General features: G+C 50.7%; 2 protein-coding genes across 9 annotated transcripts; one reads left to right on the top strand and one right to left on the bottom strand.

The window, feature by feature from the left end:
• Positions 1–1,610: 1,610 nt before the first annotated feature.
• Positions 1,611–11,406, bottom strand: AIPL1 (aryl hydrocarbon receptor interacting protein like 1). 7 transcript variants are annotated; one of them, XM_055258737.2, is made up of 6 exons: positions 11,294–11,406; positions 10,206–10,385; positions 4,684–4,872; positions 3,232–3,408; positions 2,966–3,107; positions 1,611–2,182 (listed from the first exon to the last, which is right to left on the bottom strand). In XM_055258737.2, exons 1-6 carry the CDS (start codon positions 11,387–11,389, stop codon positions 1,812–1,814), a joined length of 1,155 nt encoding a protein of 384 aa, XP_055114712.1. In that variant the 5' UTR covers positions 11,390–11,406; the 3' UTR covers positions 1,611–1,811. The 7 variants fall into 7 exon arrangements, with proteins under 7 accessions (XP_055114712.1, XP_055114715.1, XP_055114713.1 ...); XM_055258740.2 differs by having other exon boundaries at positions 2,966–3,035; XM_055258738.2 differs by having other exon boundaries at positions 10,206–10,349.
• A 9,316-nt stretch (positions 11,407–20,722) lies between these two features.
• Positions 20,723–27,334, top strand: PIMREG (PICALM interacting mitotic regulator). Of its 2 annotated transcripts, XM_055258745.2 has the most exons (6): positions 20,730–20,774; positions 21,375–21,703; positions 23,744–24,039; positions 25,585–25,680; positions 26,300–26,344; positions 26,633–27,334. In XM_055258745.2, exons 2-5 carry the CDS (start codon positions 21,410–21,412, stop codon positions 26,328–26,330), a joined length of 717 nt encoding a protein of 238 aa, XP_055114720.1. In that variant the 5' UTR covers positions 20,730–20,774; positions 21,375–21,409; the 3' UTR covers positions 26,331–26,344; positions 26,633–27,334. The 2 variants fall into 2 exon arrangements, with proteins under 2 accessions (XP_055114719.1, XP_055114720.1); XM_055258744.2 differs by lacking the exon at positions 26,300–26,344 and having other exon boundaries at positions 20,723–20,774.
• Positions 27,335–27,459: the final 125 nt, after the last annotated feature.

Here is a 27,459-nt window from a genome sequence, read left to right as displayed (position 1 = left end):
GTCCCGAAATTGGAACCACAGAGAAAGCAATGCAGTGGAAGCATTGCACAGGGCCCTGCAGGGAAACACACCTACACGGCTACAGTCATGCAAATGCTGTTTATTGATTTTCAGATTGTAGAGTCAACCTATGGACAAAGCACAGAAGATTTAGTTTTGCTTACAGAGCAGAAGGTAGATGTTAACAACAGGGATGATGGAAAAGTAATGTACATCAGAACTTTAGGGATACAGTTAGCGCTGGGGGAACCCCTGCTGGGTGGAGGCAAGCTTTGGGGCAGAAGAGAAGCCCAGGAAGGCCTTGGCAGTTGACTACGTGGCCCAGGGCTGGATACTCCGTCGCCCGCCTGCCCCACCCCACACACCTGGGTGGTGCTAGAGGATGTCGCTGGTGTGATAGTCCCTCCTCGTACCTGTCCTTTAGGGAGGATGAAGAGGAGGGAGAGAGTTGGAAGGGGAAGGTCCCAATGCTGCCATGCTCATCAGACACAGAAGGAGGTCACCAGACTGAGGTAGGCGGTAGGGCTTGGACACCGGACTAACTTGAAGATGAGCTGAAACAGGGGCGAGTGGAAGCAGCTTTCCCTAAGACATGCCCCTCAGGGTGCCATGTCAGTTTACCATTGCCATGGCAACACCCTGGCATACTGCCCTGTTCCGTGGCAAAGACCCCAGGACCCAGAAGTTACTACCCCTTCCCTAGAAATCTTTGTATATGCAGCTCCTTAATCTACATGTAATTAAAAGTGGGTATAAATCTGACTGCAGAACTGCCCTGAGCTGCTGCTCCCTGCCTATGGGGTAGCCCTGCTCTGCAGGGCAGTCACAGAGCTGCAACACTGCAGCTTCAATACAGCTGCTTTGGTTTTGTTTTTGCTTGTTTCTTTTGTTTTTTGTTGTTGTTGTTTTGTTTTGCTTTGCTTTGTTTTTTGAGATGAAGTTTTACTCTTGTTGACCAGGCTGGAGTGCAATGACGCGATCTCGGCTCACTGCAACCTCCGCCTCCCGGGTTCAATCAATTCTCCTGCCTCAGCCTCCCAAGTAGCTGGGATTATAGGCTCCTGCCACCACGCCCAGCTAGTTTTTTTGTATTTTTAGTAGAGATGAGGTTTCACCATGTTGACCAGGCTGGTCTGGAACTCCTGACCTCAGGTGATCCACCCGCCTCAGCCTCCCAAAGTGCTGGGATTATAGGTGTGAGCCACTGTGCCGGGCCACAGCTGTTTTCTTCTACCCTACCACTGGCGCTTGCCTTTGAAATCTTTCCTGGGGGAGGCCAAGAACCCTCTCAGGCTAAGCTCCAATTTCAGGGCTTGCCAACCCTACATCAAGACCCACTAAAGTCAGTGGGATTCTGGAGAGTTCTAAGTGTCCTGCATAAAGTTACAAAAATCACCAAGAGATGACCCCCAAATGTAACTATCCAAAATGGGGAGACAAGGAAGGGTATCAGGGATGAGAAAGGATCAGAGCATCAAATCCTCATTTGTCATTGACATGGGGTAAAATTGAGAAACTGATTTAAACAGATTACTTGGAAATAGAGGAAACTACCAGAAGAATTAAAAACAAGGTCAATTAAAACCACGGCACGAAAGGAATGAGAGGGGTAGGGGAAAAACCTACTTTTATTCATAAGCTCTTCTGTACCCTTGGGATTTTTTTTTTTTTTTTTTACCATGGGTATGTCTGACTTTGATTTCAAAAATTAATTTTAAATTTTAAAAAGTGACACCACGATCCTGGTCAATCGAACCAGAAGTGACCAAGCCACTTGCTCCCTGCCTGGGTGGTTGTGGGTCTCAGGGGGGTCAGTGCTGCGGTGAGTGCCCTGAGGACAGGGGTGGCTCTGTGGGTGTCTCTGCAGGTGGCCCTGCGGGCAGCTCTGCAGGTGGTGCTGTGGGTGGCTCTGCAGGTGGCTCTGGGGATGACTGTGCAGGTGGCTCTGCGGGTGGCTCTGCGGGAGGCTGCAAGGCACCCTGGCTCAGCATGTTCCGGCAGCGCAGCCGCTCCTCCTCCTGCTTCTCCGCCATGCGGTTCTCCAGCAGCCTCAGCTCCCTGCGCACCGCCTTCTGCATGGACGGCTCCAGCTCCAGCACTTTCTGGAGGTCCGCCTTGGCCTCGGCCTCGTTCCACACCTCCGCATGAGCCCGGGCACGCACGTAGTAGGCCTTCACGATGCCTGTGGGGAGCAAGGAGCATCCAGCTACAGCTCCCTTCCCAGCCTCAGAGGCAGACCCGCCCAGCTGGGACTCACCAGCCCCCAAGACCCTTAGCCCCGCCGTGATCCCCAACCTCTCTGTATCCGCCATCCCTCGTTTTTTCAACTGTAAGATGGAGATGATGATCATAATAGCAATACCTCCTCCTCTCCTTTTCAAGGCCCTGTGACTAATTTTATATTCATAACTTTGTTTTATTTTTCTCATAGACGCTACCTAAATTAGACAACCTTCAGGCCCTTTCCCTGCACCTCCCCCATGTGGTGATTATGAGGATTATGAGGATTAAATGAGATAATAAACACAGACGACGTGTGCCTGATGCATGAGCCAGGGGCTGGATGTTGTTACTGTGAGCACTATTCGAGCATTAAGTCAATACTAGTACTGACGGTACCATATCCTTGCAACACCAGTACTAGTATCGACATCATAATATTTTTCTCTATATTGATTGCCCCTCTTTTTTTAAAAGCCTGTTTACCGTTCCACTGAAATCACAAGCTTGGTGAGCTTCCTGGGTAAGTGATCAAACACACATTAAAATAAAGGGCCGCCCCGCGCCAAGCACTGCCCATCCATCACCCACGATTCAGTTACGCACTCGGGGAAACCCGGCTGGGTGGAGACAAGGTTTGGTGCCCTGGTGGGGTGGAAAGAAAAGTCCAGGAAGGCTATGGCAGGTGTCTCCGTGGCCCTGGGCTGGGCGCCCCCTCACTGCTCGCCCCTGCAGCCCCGCGCACCTGGGTGCTGCCGGAGAATGTCACTGGTGTGCTCCAGCACCTCATAGTACTCCTCCTTCTTCAGTAGGCACTGGCAGTAGTTGAGGATCAGAGTGTTGATCATCTTCTCCAGCTTCAGCCATTGCACTTCCCACGGCTTCTCCTGCCCAGGGAGAAGGTCAGCCATGACCTCAGGCAGCTGCCTGACCCCCGCCCCACCCTGGCTGGCGCTGGCCAGGTCCCCCAGAGTCAGCCCCACTTCCCAGCCCCGGCCAGCAGCCTCTGACCTTGGTCTGCAGGTTCCTTAGGCAGATGATGGCCTCCTGGTACTTGGAAGAGGCCTCCTCGTAGCGGCCTAGCTTGAAGAGCCGATTTCCCTCTCCATGGAGGACGGGCACCGCCTTCATCTTCTCATGATTGCTCAGGTTCCAGGTCTCCCTCTGGTAATCACTCGGGGCATCAACCTGGCCCCAGAGCTGCAGGTCAGCGAGGCAGGGACCCCAGGGGCCTGTACCCCATCGGGGACCCAAAAAACGGGACCCTGTGGCACATCTCCCTGAAGTCACGCTTGCTGGTCGAGTGCATACAGACAAGAGAAAGAAGGAACAACACCAAAAACCCTGCCCTAAATCAATGCCTTCGTGCAAACTAGGAAAAGGTGCCCGTTCATCAAGACGCTTCACTTCTAATATTCAGAAAATTGTCACGAATACTCATTTTGTTAGAACAATACACTATTGCCATCTGCTGGAAACTTGTCATTATGGAAATACCAATATACAATGTCTATAATGAGCACCTTGGAGGAGATGCTGGTGCACCTTGTGCAGTGCACAGACCACACAACTGTGACAGCAAGCCTGTAACGGCCCTTGGTTGACACAGTTCTTATTTTATTTTTACTCACCCACATAGCTTTCAGGCTGAGCCTCAGTCTTGGCCATAAGCTGAGTCCTGACCTGACCTTGACCCTGGCCCTAACCCTCTTTCACCAATCCACAAACACGCGCTGTCAATCACTCTGGGGCTCTGGGTGGGAGGATGTGGGGAGTTCCATGCAGCCTCTGCCACCACTAGAGAACCAAGTCTGAACCCACAAACCACAGGAACCAAGGAGGAGGTTATAATCTCCAACTCTTGAAAATGAAAGTGGAAGTGGATAAAATGCCTCCACAATGAAAATGAATCACATTTTTAAAAAATTGGTTCCAAGTGGACTTTAATTCTCTTTTTTTTTTTTTTTTTTTTTTTTTTTTTTTGAGATGGAGTCTCACTCTGTCACCAGGTTAAAATGCACTGACATGATCTCGGCTCACTGCAACCTCCACTTCCCAGGTTCAAGCAATTTTCATGCCTCAAATTCCCGAGTAGCTGGGATTACAGGCATGCACCACCACACCCGGTTAATTTTTCTGTTTTTAGTAGAGACGGGGTTTTACCATGTTGGCCAGGCTGGTCTCGAACTCCTGACCTCAGGTGATCCAACCCCCTCGGCCTCCCAAAGTGCTGGGATTATAGGCGTGAGCCACCACACCCAGCACCAAATGGACTTTTCTTGTGGAAAAATCAGAGGACTGTTTTTCAAATTCGTATTCTCCCATGGCTTATGAACCCTTTCTTGTTATCTAAAGAGAAACAGGGCACTGTCCAGTGGCCAGTGGGGTGGGGGTGCCCGTGATGCCTGCTGTCCCTCTCCGGTGCTGGCACAGCCCTCCAGCCCTGCCTACCCCGAGCCCCACCTGCAGCAGCTCGATCACAAAGATCAGAGGCTGAGGCTCCTTCTGCAGCTCGTCCAGGTCCTCGTAGCCCAGAGTGTGGTAGGCGAACATGTTGGCCAGCCCGCATGTGTGCACGTGCCACTCCGTGGGGTCCTTGCCCTGGGCCATCTGCCGCAGGCTCCGGGCCAGGATGGGGTAGACCCCCGTGTGCTGTGGGGAGAAACGGACGGATGGTATCCGGGCTACCTGCTCAGAGCTAGGTGGGCCACAAAACGCCTCCACTCGGAGCCCCTCCTGGCAGGAATCCTGCTCCCTCACTACGCCACTAATACTAACTGTGGTTAACTGTGTGCCAGGCAAAGCACTTCACACTGTTATGAGCCCCTTCGATCCTTACGACAATTCAAGGGAGGCACTATTATCCCCATTTTACGGATGGGGAAACTACAGCCCAGAGAGGCAAAGCAAGTTGCTTAAGGTCACACAGCTAGGAAATGACACAGCCAGGATTCAAACCTGGCTCCAGAGGCCATATGCTCTCAGCCTCCAGCTGCCTCTTCTGGCCCTTGTGGTCCACTGTAACACCTCTCTGCCCCAAGAAAACCCTGAGCTCTGCAAAGCCTATGACTCGCAGGAAGGGCAATGTGGGGCAGTGGGAGGAGCAGGACTCCAGGGTCCTAGAGAGTCCTGGCAGTGCTGCAGGTTAGCAGTGAGCCCAGGTCTCTGAACCTCAGTTCCCCGGGTTGCTCCTGTCCGGTATTAGGGCTGCTGTAGGGATTAAATGAGACGGTGCAGATATAGGTCTGGCTCATCACAGCTTCAGCCAGCACGGGAGCTGAGTTTGCCACCCTTGGGATGAAGGAGGGCTGGGAAAATCAGTCGTGCGGCCTCAGCAAGGCCTGCTGTATGTATGCTGGGCCTCAATTTCCCCAACTAGGCTCCCTCAGAACCCATCTCCTTGGACCGGCTTCTGAGATGACCCAGCACTGGCCCCACATGCAACATGTGAAGTGAAGGGGCTGAAACTCTGTGCAGCAGTTCAGCTCTGCCTCCAGGTCACCAGCACAGAGACAGAGGTCACCCTGCCCGGTCCACCGGCTGGGATTAGCCCGAAATGCCTTCTGCCTCTTTATGGAAGAGATGAGCAGATGGCTGTTGAGCCTGTTAGGATTAGAGCTGGACCAAGGGAGGGAGAGGCCCCAGAACCAGCTTGCTGCAGGGAGGGGCCACCTCTGGCCCTGACTCAGCAGCCCCCAGCTCAGCACCCCGTGGCTGCCAGCAAGCTGAGCATGCTTTTGTGGCCCCAGAGCACACTGCCCTCACTTATTTATGTCTTGGCACTGGCTGCCCTGCATTACAACTGTTTAGCTGTCTGCTCCTCCTGCAGAATTCAAGTTCCCTAAGGGCTAGGGGCTTTGCTTGTTTCATTCCTAACACACAGCACAGGCCAAATCAGGTGCCCAGTGAATGTTTTCTAACTAGATAGGTAGGTAGGTAGGTAGATAGATAGATAATAGATACACGAATGATAGGAGATAGAAGATAATGGATGCATGCATAGTGATGGAAGACTGGATTATTAATGAAGATTGGTTGAAGGGAAGAACGGATGAATTGATGCCTGAGCAGGTGGGTGTATGGATAAGAGGTGGATGTGCAGGTGGAGAACTAACTCTAGAAGGGGTGTGTGTGTGTGTGTGTGTGTGTGTGTGCACGCTCATGCACGTGCACACAATCACGGCAGCCATGGGCTGGGGTGAGGAGATCTGGGGGGCATGGAGATTGGGAAAACCCATAGTTACTATGGGAGCAGTGGCTCACGCCTGTAATCCCAGCACTTTGGGAGGTCAAGGCCGGTGGATCACCTGAGGTCAGGAGTTCGAGACCAGCCTGGCCAACATGGTGAAACCCCCGTCTCTACTAAAAATACAAAAATTGGCCAGGTATGGTGGCGAGCACCTGTAATTCCAGCTACTCAGGAGGCTGAGGCAGGAGAATCGCTTGAACCCGGGAAGCAGAGGTTGCAGCGAGCCAATCCCACACCATTGTACTCCAGCCTGGGCAACAAGAGAAAAAGTCCGTCTCAAAAAACAAAACAAAACAAAAAAAAACAGTTACCAGCCTGTGATATGGGCAATGCACTCATGTGACTATCAACATGGAAAAAGGAACACAGACTCCACAGGAAACAAAGAGCCATGCCCACATTATGGGAATGACAACAGCTTGTGGTTTTGCAAGCAACAAATCAATCAACTAATCAAGAATTTATTGACAGCCTTCTATGCACTCAGCTGTCATGTGTTAGCAAACATGTATCCTATGCAGTGGGGGCTCTTAGTGGCAGCCAAGCCTTGCCTCACATATGGCATGAATTAAAGTACAGGAGCCCCTCACTCTAAGCAAAGTCAATAGATATATTTTTAAACTAACCAAAATCACAAAGAAGTCAATTTTTTGAAGGCTTGACTTGATAAAAAATAAAACAGATTTTAAGATAAAAACATCAGAATGAAGAAAAACACAGAGACTGCTACAAAGGAAAGATGTTCAACAAATATTTGCTACATGAATGAATAAATGGATAACATGTTGAGTGGGATCACCTACTGGCAGAGGATGGCGCTGCAGCCCAGCTCTATTAGACATTGCGAGAAATGTGTGCAGGATTAAGAGGGAACCAGGCATCTCACCCAGATCTTTTCCCTTAACTTGTCTGAGCCATTGCAACTTATTTTCCCTTTTGGAGTCTTAAGTTTCCCATCTTAAGTGATTGGTGGGTTAATCTCAAATTTTTTCTAGGCTGGACATGGTGGCTCATGCCTGTAATCCCAACACTTTGGGAGGCCGAGGTGGGCAGATCACTTGAGGTCAAGAGTTCGAGACCAGCTTGGTCCAACATGATGAAACCCCATCTCTACTAAAAATACTGAAAAAAAAAAAAAAAATAGCCAGGTGTGGTGGCAGGCACCTGTAATCCCCAGCTACTCAGGAGGCTGGAGTGGGAGAATCATTTGAACCTGGGAGGCAGAGGTTCCAGCGACCCAAGTTCATGCCACTACACTCCAGCCTGGGTGACAGAGTGAAACTCCGTCTCAGAAAAAAAAAAAAAAATTCTAGCTCAAAATAATAGCTCTCATTTTTAACTGCCCTGTGTTATGATTCATCCCCATATGTTATATCATGTAATCTCCAAAACAACCCCTTAACTTAGAGTTTTGCTTATTTATAAATGAAGGAATAGAGTAGCAGACAGAAGACGGGACTTCCCCAGGTCACACAACTAATGAAAGACAGAACAGAGTTCAAATTGTCCCCAGAATGCTCATTTAAAAGGTCAGTGGCCTCTGATGAATAATGAGTCTGGGTATCTGCCACCAATGGTGAAAGTCTAGGGGGAGCTTGGGAATGGATGGATCAGGCTGTCAACACCTAAACCCACCAATCAGTCTTAACACCACTGTACAATAGACAACCAAATGTGATGGACGCCTCCCAAAGGGAAGTGTATGGTACATCCATGGCAGACTTTTGAAAAAGAGAGAGAGAGAAGAATCTGAACCTTATCAGGTCCTCTAGACCCCACTTTCAATTTATCAAAAATGTGGGGAATAGAGGAGCATGTTAGACAATTCCATGGCAAAGCAACCAGGAAAATCAGAATATGGGACTTTTACAGGATAAATGACCCAGTTCCTTCAACACTTCCACGTCAAGGAAGAAAAGAAGAAAAGAAGGAGGCCAGGCGCGGTGGCTCACGCCTGTAATCCCAGCACTTTAGGAGGCAGAGGCGGGCGGATCACAAGGTCAAGAGATCAAGACCATTCTGGTCAACATGGGGAAACCCGGTCTCTACTAAAATACAAAAAAATTACCCAGGCGTGGTGGCAGGCACCTGTAGTCTTGGGAGACGGAGGCAGGAGAATCACTTGAACCCGGAGGCTGAGAATGCAGTGAGCCAAGATCGTGCTACTGCACTCCAGCTTGGCAACAGAGCAAGACTCCGTCTCAAAAAAAAAAAAAAAAAAATGAGAAAGAAAGAAAAGAAGGAAGTAGACCTATAGATAAAAAGGGACTTGAGAGAGACATCAACAAAGTGCTATGCAGGGACTTTGTTCGGTTGTTGATTTAAACAAACCAAACTCATTCATTTATAAAGAATAAAAGGAGTCAATCAAAGAAAATTTAACAGTGACTGGATATTAGATGGCTTTAAGGACTTACTGGAGTTTTTATGAAAGATTTCATAATGATACAATGGTAACGTCTTTTTAATATCCTCTTTTTTTTTTTTTTTTTTTTTTTTAGATAGGGTCTCACTCTGTCGCCAAACTGGAGTTCAGAGGCGTGATCTCAGCTCACTGCAACCTCTGCCTCCCGGGTTCAAGTGATTCTTCTGCCTCAGCCTCCTGAGTAGCTGGGATTACAGGCACGTGCCACCACGCCTGGCTAATTTTTGTATTTTTAGTAGAGACGGGGTTTCATCATGTTGGCCAGGCTGGTCTCAAACTCCTGACCTCGTGATCTGCCCGCCTCAGTCTCCCAAAGTGCTGGGATATCCTCATATTTTAGAGATACAAATTTTAGTATTTACAGATGAAATGATATGGTGTCTGGCATTTGGTTTAACCATGCAGGACAAGGAAGGGAAGTGGGTGGGTTGGGAGATGAGGCAAGACCAGCTGCAGGTTGATGGTGGCTGGCACTGGGTAAATTCATTATTCTTTCTGTTGACTTTTGTATATGTTTGAAAGTTCCCATAAGAAACGTTGCCTAAAGGTCAGTGAGTTTTGCCATAAGGCAAGGAAGCTAACTTATACGAGTAATTTACGGAGTGCCATAAATTGGAGGGCAAACTTGCAGTGTGAGGAGGAGGGCAAAAAAGTGACCAATGCTGCTCTAATCATGCTGTATAAAATCTCCAGGTCTAATCATGCCGTATAAAAAGCAAGGACTTAGCCGGGCAAGATGGCTCATGCCTATAATGCCAGCACTCTGGGAGGCCGAGACAGGAGGATTGCTTAAACCCAGGAGTTTAGGACCAGCCTGGCCAACATGGCGAAACTCTGTCTCTACAAAAAATACAAAAATGAGGTGTGGTGGTGCGCCTGTAGTCCCAACTACTTGGAAGGCTGAAGTGGGAGGATCACCTGAGCCCTGGAAGTTGAGGCTGCAGTGAGCCATAATTACGCTACTGCACTCCAGCCTAGGTGACAGAGCGAGACCCTATCTCTCTCTCTCTCTCTCTCTCTCACACACACACACACACACACACACACAAATGTGAAGACTGTGAAGTGGGCCAGCTCACTCCTGCTGGGCATAGCCCTGCTCCCCTCCAGCCAGCCACAGCATGGGTCACCCCTTCCAGCCCTTGTTCCCTCCATCTTCACATGCACAGCGGTGGGGAATAAGGTTGCAGGACTGGCTTTGCAAAGCTTCGCTTGAGTCCCAGCTTTCCCGAAACACAGCAGCCCCGCAAAGCGGATGGGTGAGCCCGGCAGAGACTAGTCCCAGGGGACGGGCGCACAGGGCCTACTTACGATGGTGTCGCACCAGAACTCGGCCACCTCGTGCACCCGCATGGAGGTGAGCAGGATCTCCCAGACCTCGAGCTTGAACATGTTTCCGATGATGATGTGCATGGGCTGGCCCACCTGCCGGCTGTCGTCAATGACCGTCCGCTCCTCATCACATTTCATGGTGCGGAAATGAAAGATAACCTGGTGACCGAGACGGTGCACTCTGCTCTAGACACACCTCTGAAGGCCCGGCAGAAGCCACCTCCTTGTCACCGACTCCCAGGGCTGTCCCCAGGGTCAGCTCACTCAGTTCACCCCATTAGATGCCTCAGACCCCTGGAGCACCTCCACCCTGCCTGCACCCCCCAGGGAGGAGGGACCGACCCCTCCCTACAGACCCCATTCCACTCCCCACAGCCCTGTGTGTCCAGAAATCCTTCCTCAAATAAGCCCGAGTTCTTTTTTTTTTTTTTTTTTTGAGACAGAGTCTCACTCTGTTGCCCAGGCTGGAGTGCAGTGGTGTGATCTCAGCTCACTGCAACCTCCACCTCCCAGGCTCAAGTGATTCTCCTGCCTCAGTCTCCTGAGTATCTGAACTAGGATTACAGGCGCCCACCACATCTGGCTAATTTTTGTATTTTCGGTAGAGAAGGCGTTTCACATGTTGGTCAGGCTGGTCTCAAACTCCTGACCTCCTGATCTGCCCATCTTGGCCTCCCAAAGTGCTGGGATTACAGGCGTGAGCCACCTTGCCTGGCCAAAGCCCGAGTTCCGTAGTCACAGACGCACCCTTCAGTCCAGGGAAGCCCAACAGACATTTGGGGACAAATACCAAGATCCCTGGGACCCCCTTTCTTCTCACTCAACATTTAGGGCTCCAGAAAATTCCCAAAAGCCCTTCCCCTCAGCCCATGCTAAAGCTGAATCTGCAAAGTACCAAAAATGCCCCGTGAATGGGTAGACGCTGGGAGCTCCCCGGAGGCCCAGGGCTGGGGCTGCCTGGCTGTTTTTTGGCAAAGCTGAAAGCTGTTTACAGTGCCTTGCGGCACACCTGGAATGTGGAAGGCTGCTGTGGGGGACCCTGTCTGCTCCGGAGGGGCCCCACTCACTCGGGATCCGGTGATGAAGTTTGGGAGTTCGCCCGTGCCCCCGTGCAGAATGGTTTTCTTGACCCCTTCCACGTTCAGGAGCAGAGCGGCATCCATTGCTGCAGGAGAAAGGGCGGTGTCCAGCACAGATAATCCCACCTCCGGGGAAGACACTTAGGCGGCTGAGACTCTGGGATTTGCCCAGCCAGGAGGAGTGGGGGGAAGGGCAGACGGTGGGGGCGGTGCCCCAGGCGCCCCGGCTTCTCATCAGAGCCACTCCGGACGGGCCTGTGGTCCGCAGGCAGCCTCGCCTCCTATCCCATCCACCGCTCCTTCCAGTGATTCTGGGCCCCTGCCCGACCCATGCCAGGGTTGTGCTAGACTTGGCTTTTGTTCCACTCCAAGAAGGAAAAAGGTCCGCTGAGCTTTCTTAAAGACAGGGGGTCAGGCGCGGGGGCTCACCCTGTAATCCCAGCACTTTGGGAGGCCGAGGCGGGCGGATCACGAGGTCGAGAACTCGAGACCATCCTGGCCAACATGGTAAAACCCCGTCTCTACCAAAAATACAAAAATTAGCCGGGGGTGGTGGCGGGCGCCTGTAGTTCCAGCTACTCGGGAGGCTGAAGCAAGAGAATCACTTGAACCAGGGAGGCGGAGGTTGCAGTGAGCCAAGATAGCGCCATTGCACTCCAGCCTGGCGATGTGGAGAGAGGCCTGGAGGCCACTGAAGGGGAAAAGGAGGGGAGGCATGGGCTGGGCCCAGACTCTAAGCCCCTGAGGACCCCAGGCCAGCCGGGGTAGCAGCTGCCCTTTGCCATCCAGCCACCTTCCTACTTTCCCTGTTCCCCCTCCCCTCCCCAGAATCTGCCTTCAGGAGGCCCTGCGATGGTGGCTCAAGGGAAGAGGGGACAGGTTTCTGGCTTGGGATGGAAGGAAGACGGAGAACGAAAGGCGGGGTGGGTTTGGCTAAAGTTGAGGCGCCCTCCGCAGCCCCGCTCCTGCCTCCCCTGCAAGGTCTGGCTGGGGGAAGGGTGAGTATCCCCTCCCCTTTGGAGGGCCTTAGCCCTGTGCTCCGGGAACCAGGCAGTTTATTCAGGGCATCAGGGACGCCCAGAAGGGCTGGGAAAGATGAATGCGAAGACCTGGTGTTTGGCACCACCGTGTGGCCAGTTCAAGCTCCTACACCTCCGCACCCTGAAGGCACTGGACTCAGCTCCCCAAAACCATTATCTTCCTGACACCAGGCTCACTGGTTGCAGAGGGAAGGGGTGCAGGACTCTGCTACAGGGAGAGATAAGAACACTGGACTAAGGAGGCTGAGGTAGGTGGATCACCTGAGGTCAGGAGTTTTGTATTTTTAGTAGAGTCTCTACTAAAAATACAAAAATTACCCAGGCATGGTGGTGCACACCTGTAATCCCAGCTACTCAGGAGGTTGAGGCAGGAGCCTCGCTTGAACCCAGGAGGCGGAGGCTGCAGTGAGCCGAGATCGCACCACTGCACTCCAGCCTGGGCAACAGAGCGAGACTCTGTCTCAAAAAAAAAAAAAAAAGCTAAACTAGGCCGGGTGCGGTGACTCATGGCTGTAATCCTAGGACTTTGGGAGCCAAGGCAGGTGGATCACCTGAGATCAGGAGTTAGTGACCAGCCTGGCCAACATGATGAATCCCCATCTCTACTAAAATTACAAAACTTAGTCGGGTGTGGTGGTGGGTGCCTGTAATCCCAGCTACTCATGAGGCTGAGGCAGGAGAATCGCTTGTACCCAGGAGATGAAGGTTGCTGTGCACCAAGATCGTGCCACTGCACTCCAGCCTGGGGTATAGAGTGAGACTGTGTCTCAAAAAAGAAGAAGGAGGAGGAGGAGGAGGAGGACAAGGAGGAAGAAAGAAGAAGAGGAAGAAGAGAAAGACGAAGAGGAGAAGAGGGAAGAGGGAAGAAAGAAGAAGAAGAAGACTGGACTGAGCCAGATACAGCTGAGTTCAAAGGGCTGACCCTTTCCTATTTACTGAACTTGTGGCCTTGGATGTCTCTCATTTTCTCTAACTGCATTTTCCCAACTGAAATGGGAAGATTGACCTCTCCTGCCTCCCTCTCAGGGGAAGTTGGGAGGGCTGCAGCAGTGAATGGCATCCTGAAATCCAGCACCCCTGAAAGTCTTCCTTCCCGTGAGGAGCCAATGGCATAGAGGAGACCAAACCTGGGCCAACTGGTCAGGGCCAGGGAATCCTGGCCAGATCCCCAAGGGTCCAGTCTCCATCCCTGGAAGGCAGAAAGCTGCAGAAAACCTTCCCCTCCTCTCTTCCATCCTTTCTCCAGCCACACAGCAACCTACAGAGGTCTGCATGCATAGGTAAAATGGATACTTAGTAAAACTAACACAGGAGTTATTAAGAAATAATTTTTAGGCAGATAGTAAGGGTAAAAGTTCTTGGTGGAAATTTTCCTGCAATAAAAAACAAGCCCCTAAACCATCTCTTTTCTAACAGAAAAGGCTGCTTAAAGGGCCAGGCTGGCAAACCTTGATATGCAAATGCCGGCCATTAGAAACTGGGTTCACTCATATGGCGATTCCTGCTGTCTTTTCCCTGTCACCAGGTGTACCGAGTGTCATGGCCACCTCCAGATAACACTTTGTGTTCAGAACATCATAGTGACTCGTATTTGCATATTAAAGGACTAAGGTGGGAGGGCCAGGTGTTTTATGGGGTTTGTAAATGACACACCTGGTAAAACCAATCCCCTGGGCCCTACGGAAATCAGACACCACCTCCTCAGCCTCCTCATATAAGCAGCCACTTCCCATCACCCCCATCCTGAACGGGGGTTTTCTCTTCGTTCAAATCCCCCCTCCCTCTGTCTCTGTATAGGGGAGCTATTCTCTTCTTCCTTCCTTCCTTCTTTCTTGCTTGTTAAACTTTTCGCTCCTCAAAACCACTCCACGTGTGTCCATGTCATTAATCCTATTGGTGCAAGACCAAGAACCCTGGAGTTCCTCCAGTCATCAGAGGCGTATCAAAACTACAAAGGAAAATAAAAGTGTTTATCATAAAAGTCTAAGGAGAGAGGGAGAACACACTTGTCACTTGCAGGTGGCAAGTGTGTGCTTCTGGGATGCTGGCAATGCTCACCCTTGACCTAGGTGATGGTTACACGGGTGTTGCCTTTATAAGTATAGTAAGTCCTCACTTAATGTCCTTTTAGGTTCTTGGAAACCGCAGTCTGAAATGAAAGGACATACATCAGGTCCTCAAATAACATCCTTTCAATCAATGTCATCATTTCATTATAATGTTGATGAGAAAAAAAGGTGGTTTCCTTATATGTCATTTCATTTAAAGTCAGTTTTCTTTTTTTTGTTTTTTGAGATGGAACTTTGCTCTTGTCACTGGCCCAGGCTGGAGTGCAGTGGCGCGATCTTGACTCACTGCAACCTCCGCCTCCTGGGTTCAAGAGATTCTCCTGCCTCAGCCTCCTGAGTAGCTGGGATTACAGGTGCCTGCCATTTCGCCCAGCTATTTTTTTTTTTTTTTTTTAGTGGATACGGGGTTTCATCACGTTGGCCAGGCTGGTCTCGAACTCCTGACCTCAGGTGATCCACCCACCTTGGTCTCCCAAAGTGCTGGAATTACAGTGGTGAGCCACCATGCCCGGCCTAAAGTCAGTTTTCAAACACCTATTGACAGCATTGAGTAAGGACTCACTGTATTCATGACACTAGATTTTACGTCTTAGGCAGTTTTCTATCAGTGTTATAATTTACAATGAAAAAGATCCAATCGTGTCTCTTCTCACACTTCTTAAAACTGTCCCACTGTTTCCGTTGCTTCCCTTTGTAGAGGTTCAAAGGGCACACACACATTGCAGAGACGTTTAAACAGTAGAACTGATAAATGTAGCCTGTGGTTGATTGGGGGATGTGGGGGCGAGAAGAAAAGGGGATGTTGAAGCTGATGCCGGGGGGGTTGGTTTCCCTGCTGAGAAGAATGAGGATTCACTCCTGGTCTGTGCCTGGGGTTGGGCCACAGACCAGCCACAGACTGATGCCCCAGAAAACCCTTTGCCCCCTGTCTTAGTTCATTTTCTGTCATTAAAACTGAACACCATGGAATGCATAATTAATTTTTTTTTAAAAAGACATTTATTTAGCTCATGGTTCTGGAGGCTGGGAAATCCAAGAGCATGGTGATGGCATCTGGTGAGGGCCTTCTTGCTACACCATAACATGGTGGAAGACATCACATGGTGAGAGGACAAGAGCATGCACATCAGCTCAGGTCTCAGTTCCTCTTCTTGTAAAGCCTCCAATCCTGTCACAGGGTCCTACCCTGATAATGTTATCTAATCCTAATTGCCCTCCAAAGGCCCCACCCATAAATATCATCAACATATGAATTTGAGGATTCGGTTTCCAACAAATGAAATTTGGGGGACACATTAAAACCATAGCTGCTCCCAAACCAGTCTCCTCATGGACTTTATTAAAATGCCACTAATAACCTACTGCCCTCTTCAAATTCAGCAAAGAGTTGCCACCACCTTCAGGAGAAATTTTAAGCTCCTTCTCTGGCCTACAGACCCTGTCTCTTGCCACCCCATCCCCTACCCTCAGCCCCTGATCTCAGCCCGACCCTTTTTTTGCAGGCTTTCCCCAGTCCTAACACTTGGCAATGCTCCAGACTCCCAACCATTGGCCCACTAGCTCCTCACTTCAAACACCACACATTCAGGGAAGACTACCCTGACCTCCAGCTCCTATCAATCTCCCCATCCCCCTTATACCTTGTGAATTCTCCTTAGCACTGCACATTCATGCTATTTTACCCAATTGTAATTGTTTACAATGATGTGTTTAATGTCTATGTCTTCCATCAGATTGACAGTTTCAGGAGGTCAAGAAAACTAGTGGAATGTTTGCTCTTGGACAAACAGCCCCTGGAAAGCAGGGTTGGAGCTCCTCGTTTGTCCCCCTCCCCAACGGAGGCAAGGGTGATGCTGGATTCCCTCCCCCTTCAAAAGCCTCTGCTTGGAAAAAGTGACTGGTTTTTCCTCCTTACCAAGAAAAGAAGCCAATGTACCGACCTCTGGACTAGGAGACTGCTTCCCCTGAGTACAGCCTCCTTCCCTCCCTCCAGCCACCACTCCACGCAAGGCAAAAGGGAAAGGCTTCTCATTCAGAAGAAAATGTTTCTTCCCGATTTACTTGTTGCCATGGAGACTGTTCTTCATTAACCTGGCCTGCCAGTTACCATTCTGAGTGAGGGAAGAGGGTGGAAAGCTCCAAGCAGGGAGGGCCTCTTTATGCATGCATGCATTCATTGTTTCACCCCGATCTTAACAAGGTTGTGTAATCTAAGGGTAAGAATTCAGGCTTTGAAGTCAGTCACTGGATTTAAGCTCCAGTTCTGACATTCCACACAATCTTGGACCAGATATTCCACCTGTCTGCATCTCACTTTTGTCATCTGTAATGGAAATAAAAAACGTACCTACTTCATAGAATTGCTTGAGGATTAAAAAAGAATAAAGAAAGTAAATGCCCTTAGCAGAGCATCTGACACGTGATGAGGGCTCAAAAAATATAAGCTATTATTACAGATGCCTGTGACATGACAGGCACTGGGGCCTATTGTGATAAGACACTCCAGTTTGAGAGACTTTGCTTGTTTCTAAATGTTTCACCTTCATGGAGTCTTTCCCACACTTTCAACTTAGTTTTCATAGAAACAACAACTCTTTCTTTTCCCCCTTGGATTTCATTGGTAAAAGACATCAATTAAATTCCTTAATTACACTAATAAATGCAACTGTTGTAAACAGGTTTGAAAACAAGCATTTCTGACTCTTGATAAACAACTTCACTGTGAACAAAGTGGACAGGCAAACTAGAGCAATATTTTGCAAACCACAACCAATACCTAATTAGTGACTCTTGTAAAATGAATATAGTGGGTTGTAACCATCAAGGTTTTTTTTAATGAAATAAAAAATAAAATCTCAGAGTGCATCACACATAGTCAAGTATTGTTTCATGAAACTTTTGTTTCAGTTCACGTGTGTGTGTGCTGGGTATCTTACAGTGAATGCTGGTTCCTTAAGCATGGTGTTCCCTGAGCCAAGATCACACACACACACACACACACACACACACATTTGTTGCCTGGTTAACTCATTATCTAGGTCTCAGCTTTAAATAACATAAGTTTTGCGTAGTTCTTTGATTAATTGATTATTGGTTATTTGAGCCTTTCATGTCTATGTCTCCCCACACACTAGATTTGAGCTCCATGACAGTAAGGAATGTATCTGCTTGGTTGACTTTTGTGGCCCATTTTTTAGCACAGTGCTTAATGGATCACAGGCAAGAGGGAATATGAGGGAGGAGAAGGAGGGTTGAGGAGACCAGGGTGACTTCAGCTAGGGTATGTTGATCTAAGATGCCTGCAGCATTCAAGAGGAGATGAGACCCAGGAGGTAGTCGGCTATACATGTCAGATGACAGGCTCAAGCTGGGGGTGGAGGTGTTAGGGGCTGAGGAAGGCATTGTGGTGTGGTGGTTAGGCACAGGGACCCTAGCCCTAGACTGATGAAGTTTGAACCCTTGGCCCTGGTGCAGACTAACTGAGTGAAATTTGGGCCCAACCAAATTCTCTATTCTCAGCTTCCTCATCAAGTGTAGGTACAATGAAGATGTCAGTCCATTTTCTGTTGCTATATCCAAATACCACAGACTGCATAATTTATAAAGAAAAGACACTTACTCAGCTCATGGTCTGGAGGATGGGAAGTTCAAGAGCATAGCACTGGCATCTGGTCAGCAACTGGTAAGGGCCTTCTTGCTGTGTTGTAACATGGCAGAAGACATCGCATGGTGAGAGGGCAAAAGCGTGCCTGTCAGCTCAGGTCTCTCTTCCCCTTCTTTTAAAGCCACCAGTACCATCATGGGGGCCCCACCCTGTTTGATCTTATCTAATGCTAATTACCTCCCAAAGGCCTCATTTCACCAACATACTGGACGTTGGGAATGGTAGGTGGAAGGAAGGAATAGGAGAGATTTGTTAAAAGACACAAAGTTACAGCTAAATAGGAGTAATAAGCTTAGTATTCTATAGCACTGTGGGATGACTAGAGTCCTCTAGTCATGACGACTAGAGTGAACAATAATATATAGTTTCAAATAACTAGAAGGAAGATATTGATGGTTACCAACACAGAGAAACGATAATGTTTGAGATGATGAATATGCCAGTTACCCAGATCTGGTCGCTCTACATTATATGTATCAAAACATCACTCTGTGCCCCATAACTGTTTAATTATTACTTGTCAGTTTTTAAAAAATTTTTGAAGAAAATTACAAAGTAGCTCATACTTACAAAATAATATATGTACAGGTATGTGTATACACACACATATACGTATAAAATTACATACATATATGGTTTAAAGAATAATAAAGACTAGGCAAGGTGGCTCACGCTTGTAATCCCAGCACTCTGGGAGGTCAAGGCAGGAGGACTGCTTGAGCCCAGGAGGTTGAGACTGCAGTGAGCTATGATTGTACCACTGCACCTCAGCCTGGACAACAGAGCAAGATCCTGTCTAAAAGAAAAAAAAATAAAAAAGAAGAAGGTAAACATCATGTGGCCACCACCCAGCCTACAAAATGGAACATTACCTTTGAAGTCCTTTGAGCCCTTTCCTCATTACATCCTCTTCTCCTGCCACCCTTCCAAAAATGACGACTTATTTTATTTTGGTGTTTACAATTCCTTTGCTTTCCATAATAGCTTTGTCCACAAATGTATGTGCATATTCCTAAACCATATTGTTTAGTTTTTTGCGTTTGAACTTATACGGTGTCATACTTTATGTTTGTCTGCATGTTGCTTTTTTTTAAATCTAACATTATATTTCTGAGATTGACTTAAGTTACGCCATCTGGTTACAATTCGCTTATTTTTCAGTGCTGTATAATATTCTATAATTTGAATAAATAACAATTTATATGTCTTAAAAAATGCCACCGATAGCCAGGAACAGTGGCTCATGCCTGTAATCCCAGCAGTTTGGGAGGCTGAGGCAGGTGGATTGCCTAAGGTCAGGAGTTCGAGACCAGCCTGGCTAACATAGTGAAACCCCATCTCTACTAAAAATACAAAAAATCAGATGGGCGTGGTGGCGGATGCCTGTAATCCCAGCTATGTGGGAGGCTGAGGCAGGAGAATCACTTGAACCCAGGAGGCAGAGGTTGCAGTGAGCCGAGATCACGCCATTGCACTCCAGCCTGGGCAACGAGAGTAAAATTCTGTCTCAAAAACAAAAAAATGCCACCGATATATGAATTTGGGCATTACATTTCCAACATGTGAAATTTGAAGGACACATTCAAACCATAGCAGAGGATCAAATAAGTTAATAAACTGCATCACCAGTACCTGTGAATACTAAGTGCCATATACACGTTAATTATTATCATCATCCTTTCGTTGGAAATCACTGAGGCCAAAGGAGTGGGTGAGACCACCCAGAAACGGAGAGGGCTGAAGACAGAGTCTCAAGAAGCCATCATCTCAGGCTCTTGTGCGGAGAAGTAACAAAGAAACCAACCCGGGGAGTGGGCAGCACTGCTCTGAAGTCACCGAAAGGAGAAGGATGAGCTAGAGAGGGCTTTATAATGGCTGATTTTGTTTGGATGCTAAGGAGAAGAGAGGCAGGCATTCCGCTGGAGAGAGGGAGGGATGCGTGGGGCAAGGCGGGGGCGGGGAGCCGGTGTAGACGAGAGGAGGGCAGACGGGTACTCTGGTCTATCCCCGCTTCCAGGATGCGTTTTCTAGGGGGGGCGGAGCGTGGATGGCCAGTATGGGGAACTCAGAGAGTTACAGTGTCTTGTCACAGGAAGGGAGGGTCAGGAGGGAAATTTGAAAGAAAACGTCTCTGGGAACCCAGGGCTCCGCACTGCCAGTCCCTGGCTCCTTCTGACAAAACCACTGAGCAAGAAGGAAAAGCCAGACCCCTTGGCAGGATGGGCGGGGTCCCTGCCCGCTGCCGGGGCTGGGGCCTGGGGCCTGGGGCCTGAGCCAGGAGGCCTAGGTCCCAGGACCTCCTCCTCCAACCCATGGGTCAGAGCAGCCTGAACCCTGTGCGCGCTCCGGGGAGGGGACCCGGCGTGCGATGCGCGGGGGCTGGGCTAGCAAGGGCGGTGGCGCGAGCGGGACGCAGGATACAAAGCCTGGAGCCACGAGGCTGGCGGCCGGGCGGGGGCCAGAGCGATGAATGGGCACGGCCGTGCCAATCCGAGCGCAGCATTTGCAGCCGCGAGAGAGGGAGCCAATTGGATCCCCGGGGCGGGGGCGGGGGGGGCGGGGGCGGGGGGGGGGCGGAGACGGAACCAATCAGCTGTGAGGACGGGGCCGGGGGCGGAGCCGCGCAGAGTTTCAAATCGGCTGCGGTGGGATAGGAGCATCTGTGCTCGGGGTGTGATCGGCCTTAGTGGTGTCGGGTGAGTGCGGGCGGGGCACAGCAAGTTTCGCTCTTGTTGCCCAGGCCGGAGTGCAATAGCGCGATCTCGACTCAAAACAATTTTTTTGTTCAGAGGGGAGGGCATCAGGTTCTGCTCAGAGGGGAGGGCATCAGGTTCGGACACGCACGGCCTGTGGGGGCGTCTGGGTACCACAAGAAGTCGGATCGAAATCGGGGCGTCTGGTGGGAAGGCCGGGGTCTGGGCGGGGGCGCGTTTGGTCTGGCGAGCTGGTGAAGGAGATGGTGATAGTGTCCTGAGCCCAGCGCTGAAGCTCGGCTACGGCGTGTCTTGACCCCGCCTCCCCTCCTCGCCTGAGCCAGACAGAGGAAGGAGGTTGGGATGAAAAGACAGCTGTTTTGGAAACTTGAAGGGCGGGACATCAGAAATGCTGCTGACCCGAGGCCCCTCTTCCAGGAAGCATCCTCCTTCCTGCACCCACATTTACCAACTTGCCCGCTCCCCGCCCGCCCCCGCCACCCCGCTGCATCCCGTCTCTTCCCCTGTGTCCAGGGTCTCTGTGGGGCCTGGGAATGGGTATGGGGAATGCCTTGCTGACCTGCCTTTTGCCCTCCTCCCCAGGGTCTAGTGGACAGAGAAGACTCTTGGCCAGGCAGATGGCTTCTCGGTGGCAGAGCATGGGGACCTCCGTGCACCGGAGATCTCTCCAGCACCAGGAGCAGCTGGAGGACAGCAAGGAGCTGCAGCCTGTGGTCAGCCATCAGGAGACCTCTGCAGGGGCCCTGGGGTCCTTGTGCAGACAGTTCCAAAGGAGGCTGCCCCTGAGAGCCGTCAACCTCAACCTCCGCGCAGGGCCCTCCTGGAAACGCCTGGAAACCCCAGAGCCAGGTCAGCAGGGCCTCCAGGCTGCAGCTCGCTCAGCTAAGAGTGCTTTGGGTGCCATGTCCCAGGTAATACTGACAATACTAATTATCTTTTTTATGGAGTGTTTCCTTGGTGCCAGACAGTTCCTGCCCTCAAAGAGCCCCAAGAATAGACTCCATGAAGACAGGGACTTTGGTTAGTTCACTGCTGTTCCCCCAGCAGCCCAAATAGTTCCTGGCACATATAGGTGCTCAACAAATAGTTGAATGAGTGAATGAAAGCATGTCTTGGAGGAAACAGATGCTCACAATACCAGGTGATAAGAGCTGTACGTGACAGGAAATTGCAAAGCAAGTGGCCAATAGTGAGGGCTCACCAAATGCAAGCTTAGTCGGTGAAGGCTTCCTAGAGGAGGTGATTCCAGAGTTCACCCAGGGAAGCAAAGGTCAAGGGGTATTTAGGGTGGGGGAAATAGTGCAAGTCCAGGCCTAGAGCTGAGGGAAAGCAAGGTGTACTGCCCACTCAGCCGCGTACCCCTGAGGAGAGCCAGAATTGTAGTCTGGGTCTGAACAGAGGACAGAGAGCAAGGTAGAGCAGGAAGAAAGGATATGAAGGAGCTTAGACTCTCCCAGGAATGATCAGGAGTCCAGAGGACTCTAAACAGTGGAAAGTGTGGTCTAATTAGCATATTAGAATTTGCCCTTTAGCTACTTGATGGAGAAGGGAATAGAAGCAGAGATGCTCCTGAAGGAGACTAAGGGTCTGGACTTGCAGGGGCTAAACTTCAGGAGCTGCCGAGAAGGTCAGTTAGAGGGGATTTGCTGTCAAATGAGAGGTGCTGGCAGGAAGACGTCCTTATATTGGATGTAACTGTCTATGGACCCTTCAAGGGATGTATCTTTAAACCCAGAGCTGGAGGTGTAGACGTGTCACTTAGAAAGGACAGAAGCCATTAGGATGAACAGACGTCCAGGGAGAGGATTGGGGGCTGCAGAGGTTTCTCCTCAGTGTCTCATTGGGAATTCTGAAGATGAGAGAATTCTCCAGAAAGAGGGTGGCTCTCTCTGGACCCTCTGCAGAGAGCTCTCTGAGCCAAATGTTAGTCCTTATTTGGAAGCACTTTTTGATTGTTTTCACCACCCTCAGGGATCAGAGAAACGAAATGAATTTCTCCAAGGTCACATAACTCATCAAATTTAACTTGGGCTTTGCTCCAAACTCTGGGCTCTGGCTTGCCAAGGCAAAGACAGTCTAGCTGATGAAGAAGAGCCTTCACAGCCGTCACCCAGCTGGTGTGAAAGGCCCAAGAGTTGGGGCTTGGTCCTATGGGCAACAAGAAGCCATAGAAGAGTTTTGAGCAGTTGAGTGTCACGGTCAGAACTGCCCTTTAGAAGGATCACTATGGACCACTGTGGAGGGTGGATAGAGTGAGTGAGACCCGAGGCAGGAAGAGGTGCTCTCCTGGTATGCAGGGGGTGCTGGGCGGGGTGGCCTGTTCTTCCTGGGCCCTCTCCTTCAGTCCTGGGGTCAACCTCTGTCTGGAAAGACAGTTTGGACTTAGACAAACAGGCTCCAGGCACCAGAGGGGTCCTCCTGCTGCTGACTGCTGCTGTCATATCCGAGAGCTCTGAGCTGGGTCCCTGCCGTGGATTCATTCCATGAGGAGTCATTCCCATCCTTCACCCTGGAGACTAACAATAGCCTGTATTTACAGGACACTTGGTGAGTCTACGGGTTGCTGGTATGCTCTGGAGACCAGGGTAGCCTACCCTTGGGTTTGTTGTTTGTTTTCGAGACAGGGTCTCACTCTGTCACCCAGGCTGGAGTGCAGTGGCACAATCTTGGCTCACTGCAACCTCTGCCTCCTGGGTTCAAGAGATTCTCAGGCCTCAGCCACCTGAGTAGCTGGGACTACAGGCACCCGCCACCGCGCCCGGCTAATTTTTTTTTTGCATTTTCAGTAGAGATGGGGTTACACCATGTTGGCCTGGCTGGTCTCAAACTCCTGACCTCAGGTGATCTGCCTGCCTCAGCCTCCCAAAGTACTGGGATTATAGGCATGAACCACCGCGCCCGGCCTAACTTTTGGTTTTGTCTGTGCTAACCTTTCCATTTGCCTGTTCCAGAGAATCCAGGAGTCCTGCCAAAGTGGCACCAAGTGGCTGGTGGAGACCCAGGTGAAGGCCAGGAGGCGGAAGAGAGGAGCACAGAAGGGCAGGGGATCCCCAACTCACAGCCTGAGCCAGAAGAGCACCCGGCTGTCTGGAGCCGCCCTTGCCCACTCAGCCGCAGACCCCTGGGAGAAGGAGCATCACCGCCTCTCTACCTGGATGGGCTCACGTGCCCACCCATTACGGCGATCAAGGCGGGAGGCTGCCTTCCGGAGCCCCTACTCCTCAACGGAGCCCCTCTGCTCTCCCAGGCAAGTGGGATAGTGCCTCACTCCGGGGCTGGTGCCCTTTTAGCCTGGGCACAATCCCTGCTCTCGACCTCCCAGACATCAACTGGGCCCCAGGGGCTTCTTGGCATCTCCTGTGGCTACCTGGAGCCAGGGGCACCCTGAGCAGCGTCATGTTGTGTTATTATTATTCTTACTGTTAAATGCGTGTCCTGCTTTAGCGGATATCCAGTACATGTATTTGTTCATTAGAAAATGAGAAAATAGGCTGGGAGCGGTGGCTCACGCCTGTAATCCCAGCACTTTGGGAGGCCGAGGCGGATGGATCACCTGAGGTCAGGAGTTGGAGACCAGCCTGGCCAACATGGTGAAACCTCATCTCTACTAAAAACACAAAATTGGCTGGGCGTGGTGGTACATGCCTGTAATTCCAGCTCCTTGGGAGGTTGAGGCAGGAGAATCGCTTGAACTCAGGAGGTGGAGGTTGCAGTAAGCCGAGATCACGCCACTGCACTCCAGCCTGGGCCACAGAGCCAGACTGTGTCTCAAAAAAAAAAAAAAAAAAAAAAAAGAGAGAGAAAACAAAACAACAAGTAGATTCCTAAGGATTGTATTTGAACTTTCCAGCTGAGTTCTGGGGGGAAATGGAGTGTGTTCGTTAAGGCTGTATAGTAGCTTTGGGCTGTTGAATTTTTCCCCAGATTTCTTTGAGGGCTAGCATCTTTCTTTAGTCTCATAGGAACTTTGAGCTGTAATTAAGGCAGGCTCTGTTGGTCCCATTTGACAGGGAAGAAAACGGAGGTCCGGAGGGGTTTGGTGATTAGCCTGAGGGTCATCCTGTAGGAAATGGAGTAAAGGCTGGGGTCCAGATCATCTGGATGTTCTGCCCCATCAGTCAAGCTGGCCTGCCCAGCAGAACCTTCTAGTTCTCACACAGGCCCAGAAAGTGGCCTGGCTCAGGATAGGGGGTTAAGCTCATCCCAATCCACAGTCCCTGGCAGCTTCCTTGTCCCATCTCAGAGCTCTCAGGGAAGGCTGCCTAGCCGCTGCCCCTGTGTTGTGGCAGGTGGTCACCAGGATGCATGTAAGTGACCAGGTGGCTCTTTGGAACCCTGCAAGCTAAAATAAGGCTTGTGTACACTTCAAAAATACTCTCCACATCTGTGTTCTGACCCGGTTCCGCGCCCGGAGCTAGGAGCGGACCTGAGAAAATCCTTCAGGACCTTCGTTTCTCCGTCTGTAAAGGAAGAGCTGAGCTTAGCTCTGACACAGTCACACTCATCCAAGCCTCCTAGTGAGCCCAGAAGCAAGTTTTGAAGCCACCTGGAGAGCCGAGGCTCAGTTTCCAAGCGGGGAAGCTGCAAAATCACTTGCCCATGGCCTCGGCCTCGTGGATCTAGATCTTCTCTGTTTGTCGCTCTGAGGTCACTTCCTGGAGTGAGGGTCTGGAGTGAAGCCCAGCCCGCCAGGGTCATCTGGGCCCACAGACCAGACCCCGGTACTGGCTTGCAAGGGGCTCCTGTCGGGAGTTTCCAACTAGTCCTTGGTGTGGCTTTTTCTTTCATTCAGCGAGTCTGACAGTGACCTAGAGCCTGTGGGGGCAGGAATTCAGCATCTCCAGAAGCTGTCCCAAGAGCTAGATGAAGCCATTATGGCAGAAGAGAGGTGAGTTGGCATCCCATGCTTCAAAGTGAAGGGGCCAGGAGGGCCCCCCTAGCCATCTTTGTAGGCAGGCGCTGGTTCTGCTCTGACCTGCTGTGTGACTCTGGCCAGTCTCTGCCCCTCTCTGGGCCTCAGTCTCCCTCATCTCAAACATGAGAAAGGACAAAAACCTGGACTGGGGTGATGGTAAAGGATATAGCCTGAATGTGTGTGGTCTTCTGGGCCTTGGGCCCCCACGTTTGTTCGTCACTTGGAACCTCACATGTGGCTGGTTCCTGAAAAGCCTGCCCTTCCTCCAGAGCTCTCCGTGGCTCCTCTGTGCCCTGCCTGCCTATGGAATTGGGAAAAGCAACCTGACTGCTACGGAGTTCCTGGTCTGTCTGCTCATGACCCCTTCCTGGGGGCAGGGCCTCGGTCGTGGATCTCCCCTAACTTGGGGCTGTTTCCCCATTCCACTTGTATAATGGCTATGACGGGCTCTAAGGCTGGGCCCTGCCAGCTCTGTGTGTTGAGGGCCATATTCCTACCATATTTCCGGGTCTGATCTTGTGTAGCTCAGGCTGGGAGGGCCTTCTCAGAGCCCATCACACCCAGTGGCACCAATCCCTCCCCTTCTCTCTAGTGGTGACATCGTCTCTCTCATTCATGACTGAGGAAGTGCCTGCAGGTAATGCCCACCTCCCAAGCGTCTTTCTCACTGTCCTCCTCCACCACCTCATGCATGAGCAAGTTAAAGAAAAAGCCCACAGAGCTATGGGCACAGCAGAGTAGGTAGTACCTGCTTGCTGCTTGGAGCCAGAGCTGCTAACCTCACTGACCCCATCATTAACTGCATGCTGGGGGCCCCAAGTAGCTACAGACACCTTCCAGCACCCCCTACCCCACAGTGAGCAGGGAAAGGCGTCCCTACTTCTCCTACCTTGAGTACAGTGACAAAGGCAGCTCTGTCTTGCAGGAAACAAGCCCTGTCTGACCGCCAAGACTTCATACTCAAGGATGTCTATGCTTCCCCGTGAGCTTCCTGGAAAAAACCCCCAGGAGTCGTTAGTACCCCTGGGCCACTGCTAACAAGCACCTAACGAGGGGCCCAGAGCCCCCTGCTCCGGCCACATCTGGACCCATCAGTGACTGCCTGCCATAGCCTGAGAGTGTCTTGGGGAGACCTTGCAGAGGTGGGGAATTGTTCCTTCTGCTTTTCCAGGGTACTCGAGTTTAGAAACTCATCCTGCACTTGACCTTGAACCTTCTACTTGCCTCATCTATAACAGGAAGTGCTAGCATCAGATACTTGAGAGCTCTTAGCTGTGGAACCAGGTGCCTGGTTTTTGGGGAGTCATCCACAGAGTCACTCACCCACTGTGTTTCTGGTGCCAAGGCTTTTGGGGGCCCCACTCTCATCCCTGCTTTCCCTACCAGGGACTTGGAGGAAGGCATAGGAGATATTTCCAGGCTTATGACCCTGGGCTCACGGGTACCTATTTATATGCTCAATGCAGAGCACTGTGGATGTGCCGGGAGGGGCAGCCCTGTTCAAGAGCAATTTCTGCCCTTTGTAAATTATTTAAGAAACCTGCTTTGTCATTTTATTAGAAAGAAACCAGCGCGTGACTTTCCTAGATAACACTGCTTTCTCATAATAAAGACTATTTGCATTTGACATCTGTTCCCTTTCGCCGGCAACCTCCAACCTCCCCCGCCCTCCCACACCACTCTGGGCTACAGATTTGTAATTTGGGGTTTGGGGTCTGGCCCTCATCCACCTCTGCTCCGAGCCAGTCTGCC

Source organism: Symphalangus syndactylus, chromosome 20, assembly GCF_028878055.3.
Source record: "Symphalangus syndactylus isolate Jambi chromosome 20, NHGRI_mSymSyn1-v2.1_pri, whole genome shotgun sequence".
Lineage (NCBI taxonomy): Eukaryota > Metazoa > Chordata > Mammalia > Primates > Hylobatidae > Symphalangus > Symphalangus syndactylus.
The sequence above is the reverse complement of the archived record's forward strand: the minus strand, read 5'-3'. Positions and strand labels throughout refer to the sequence as shown.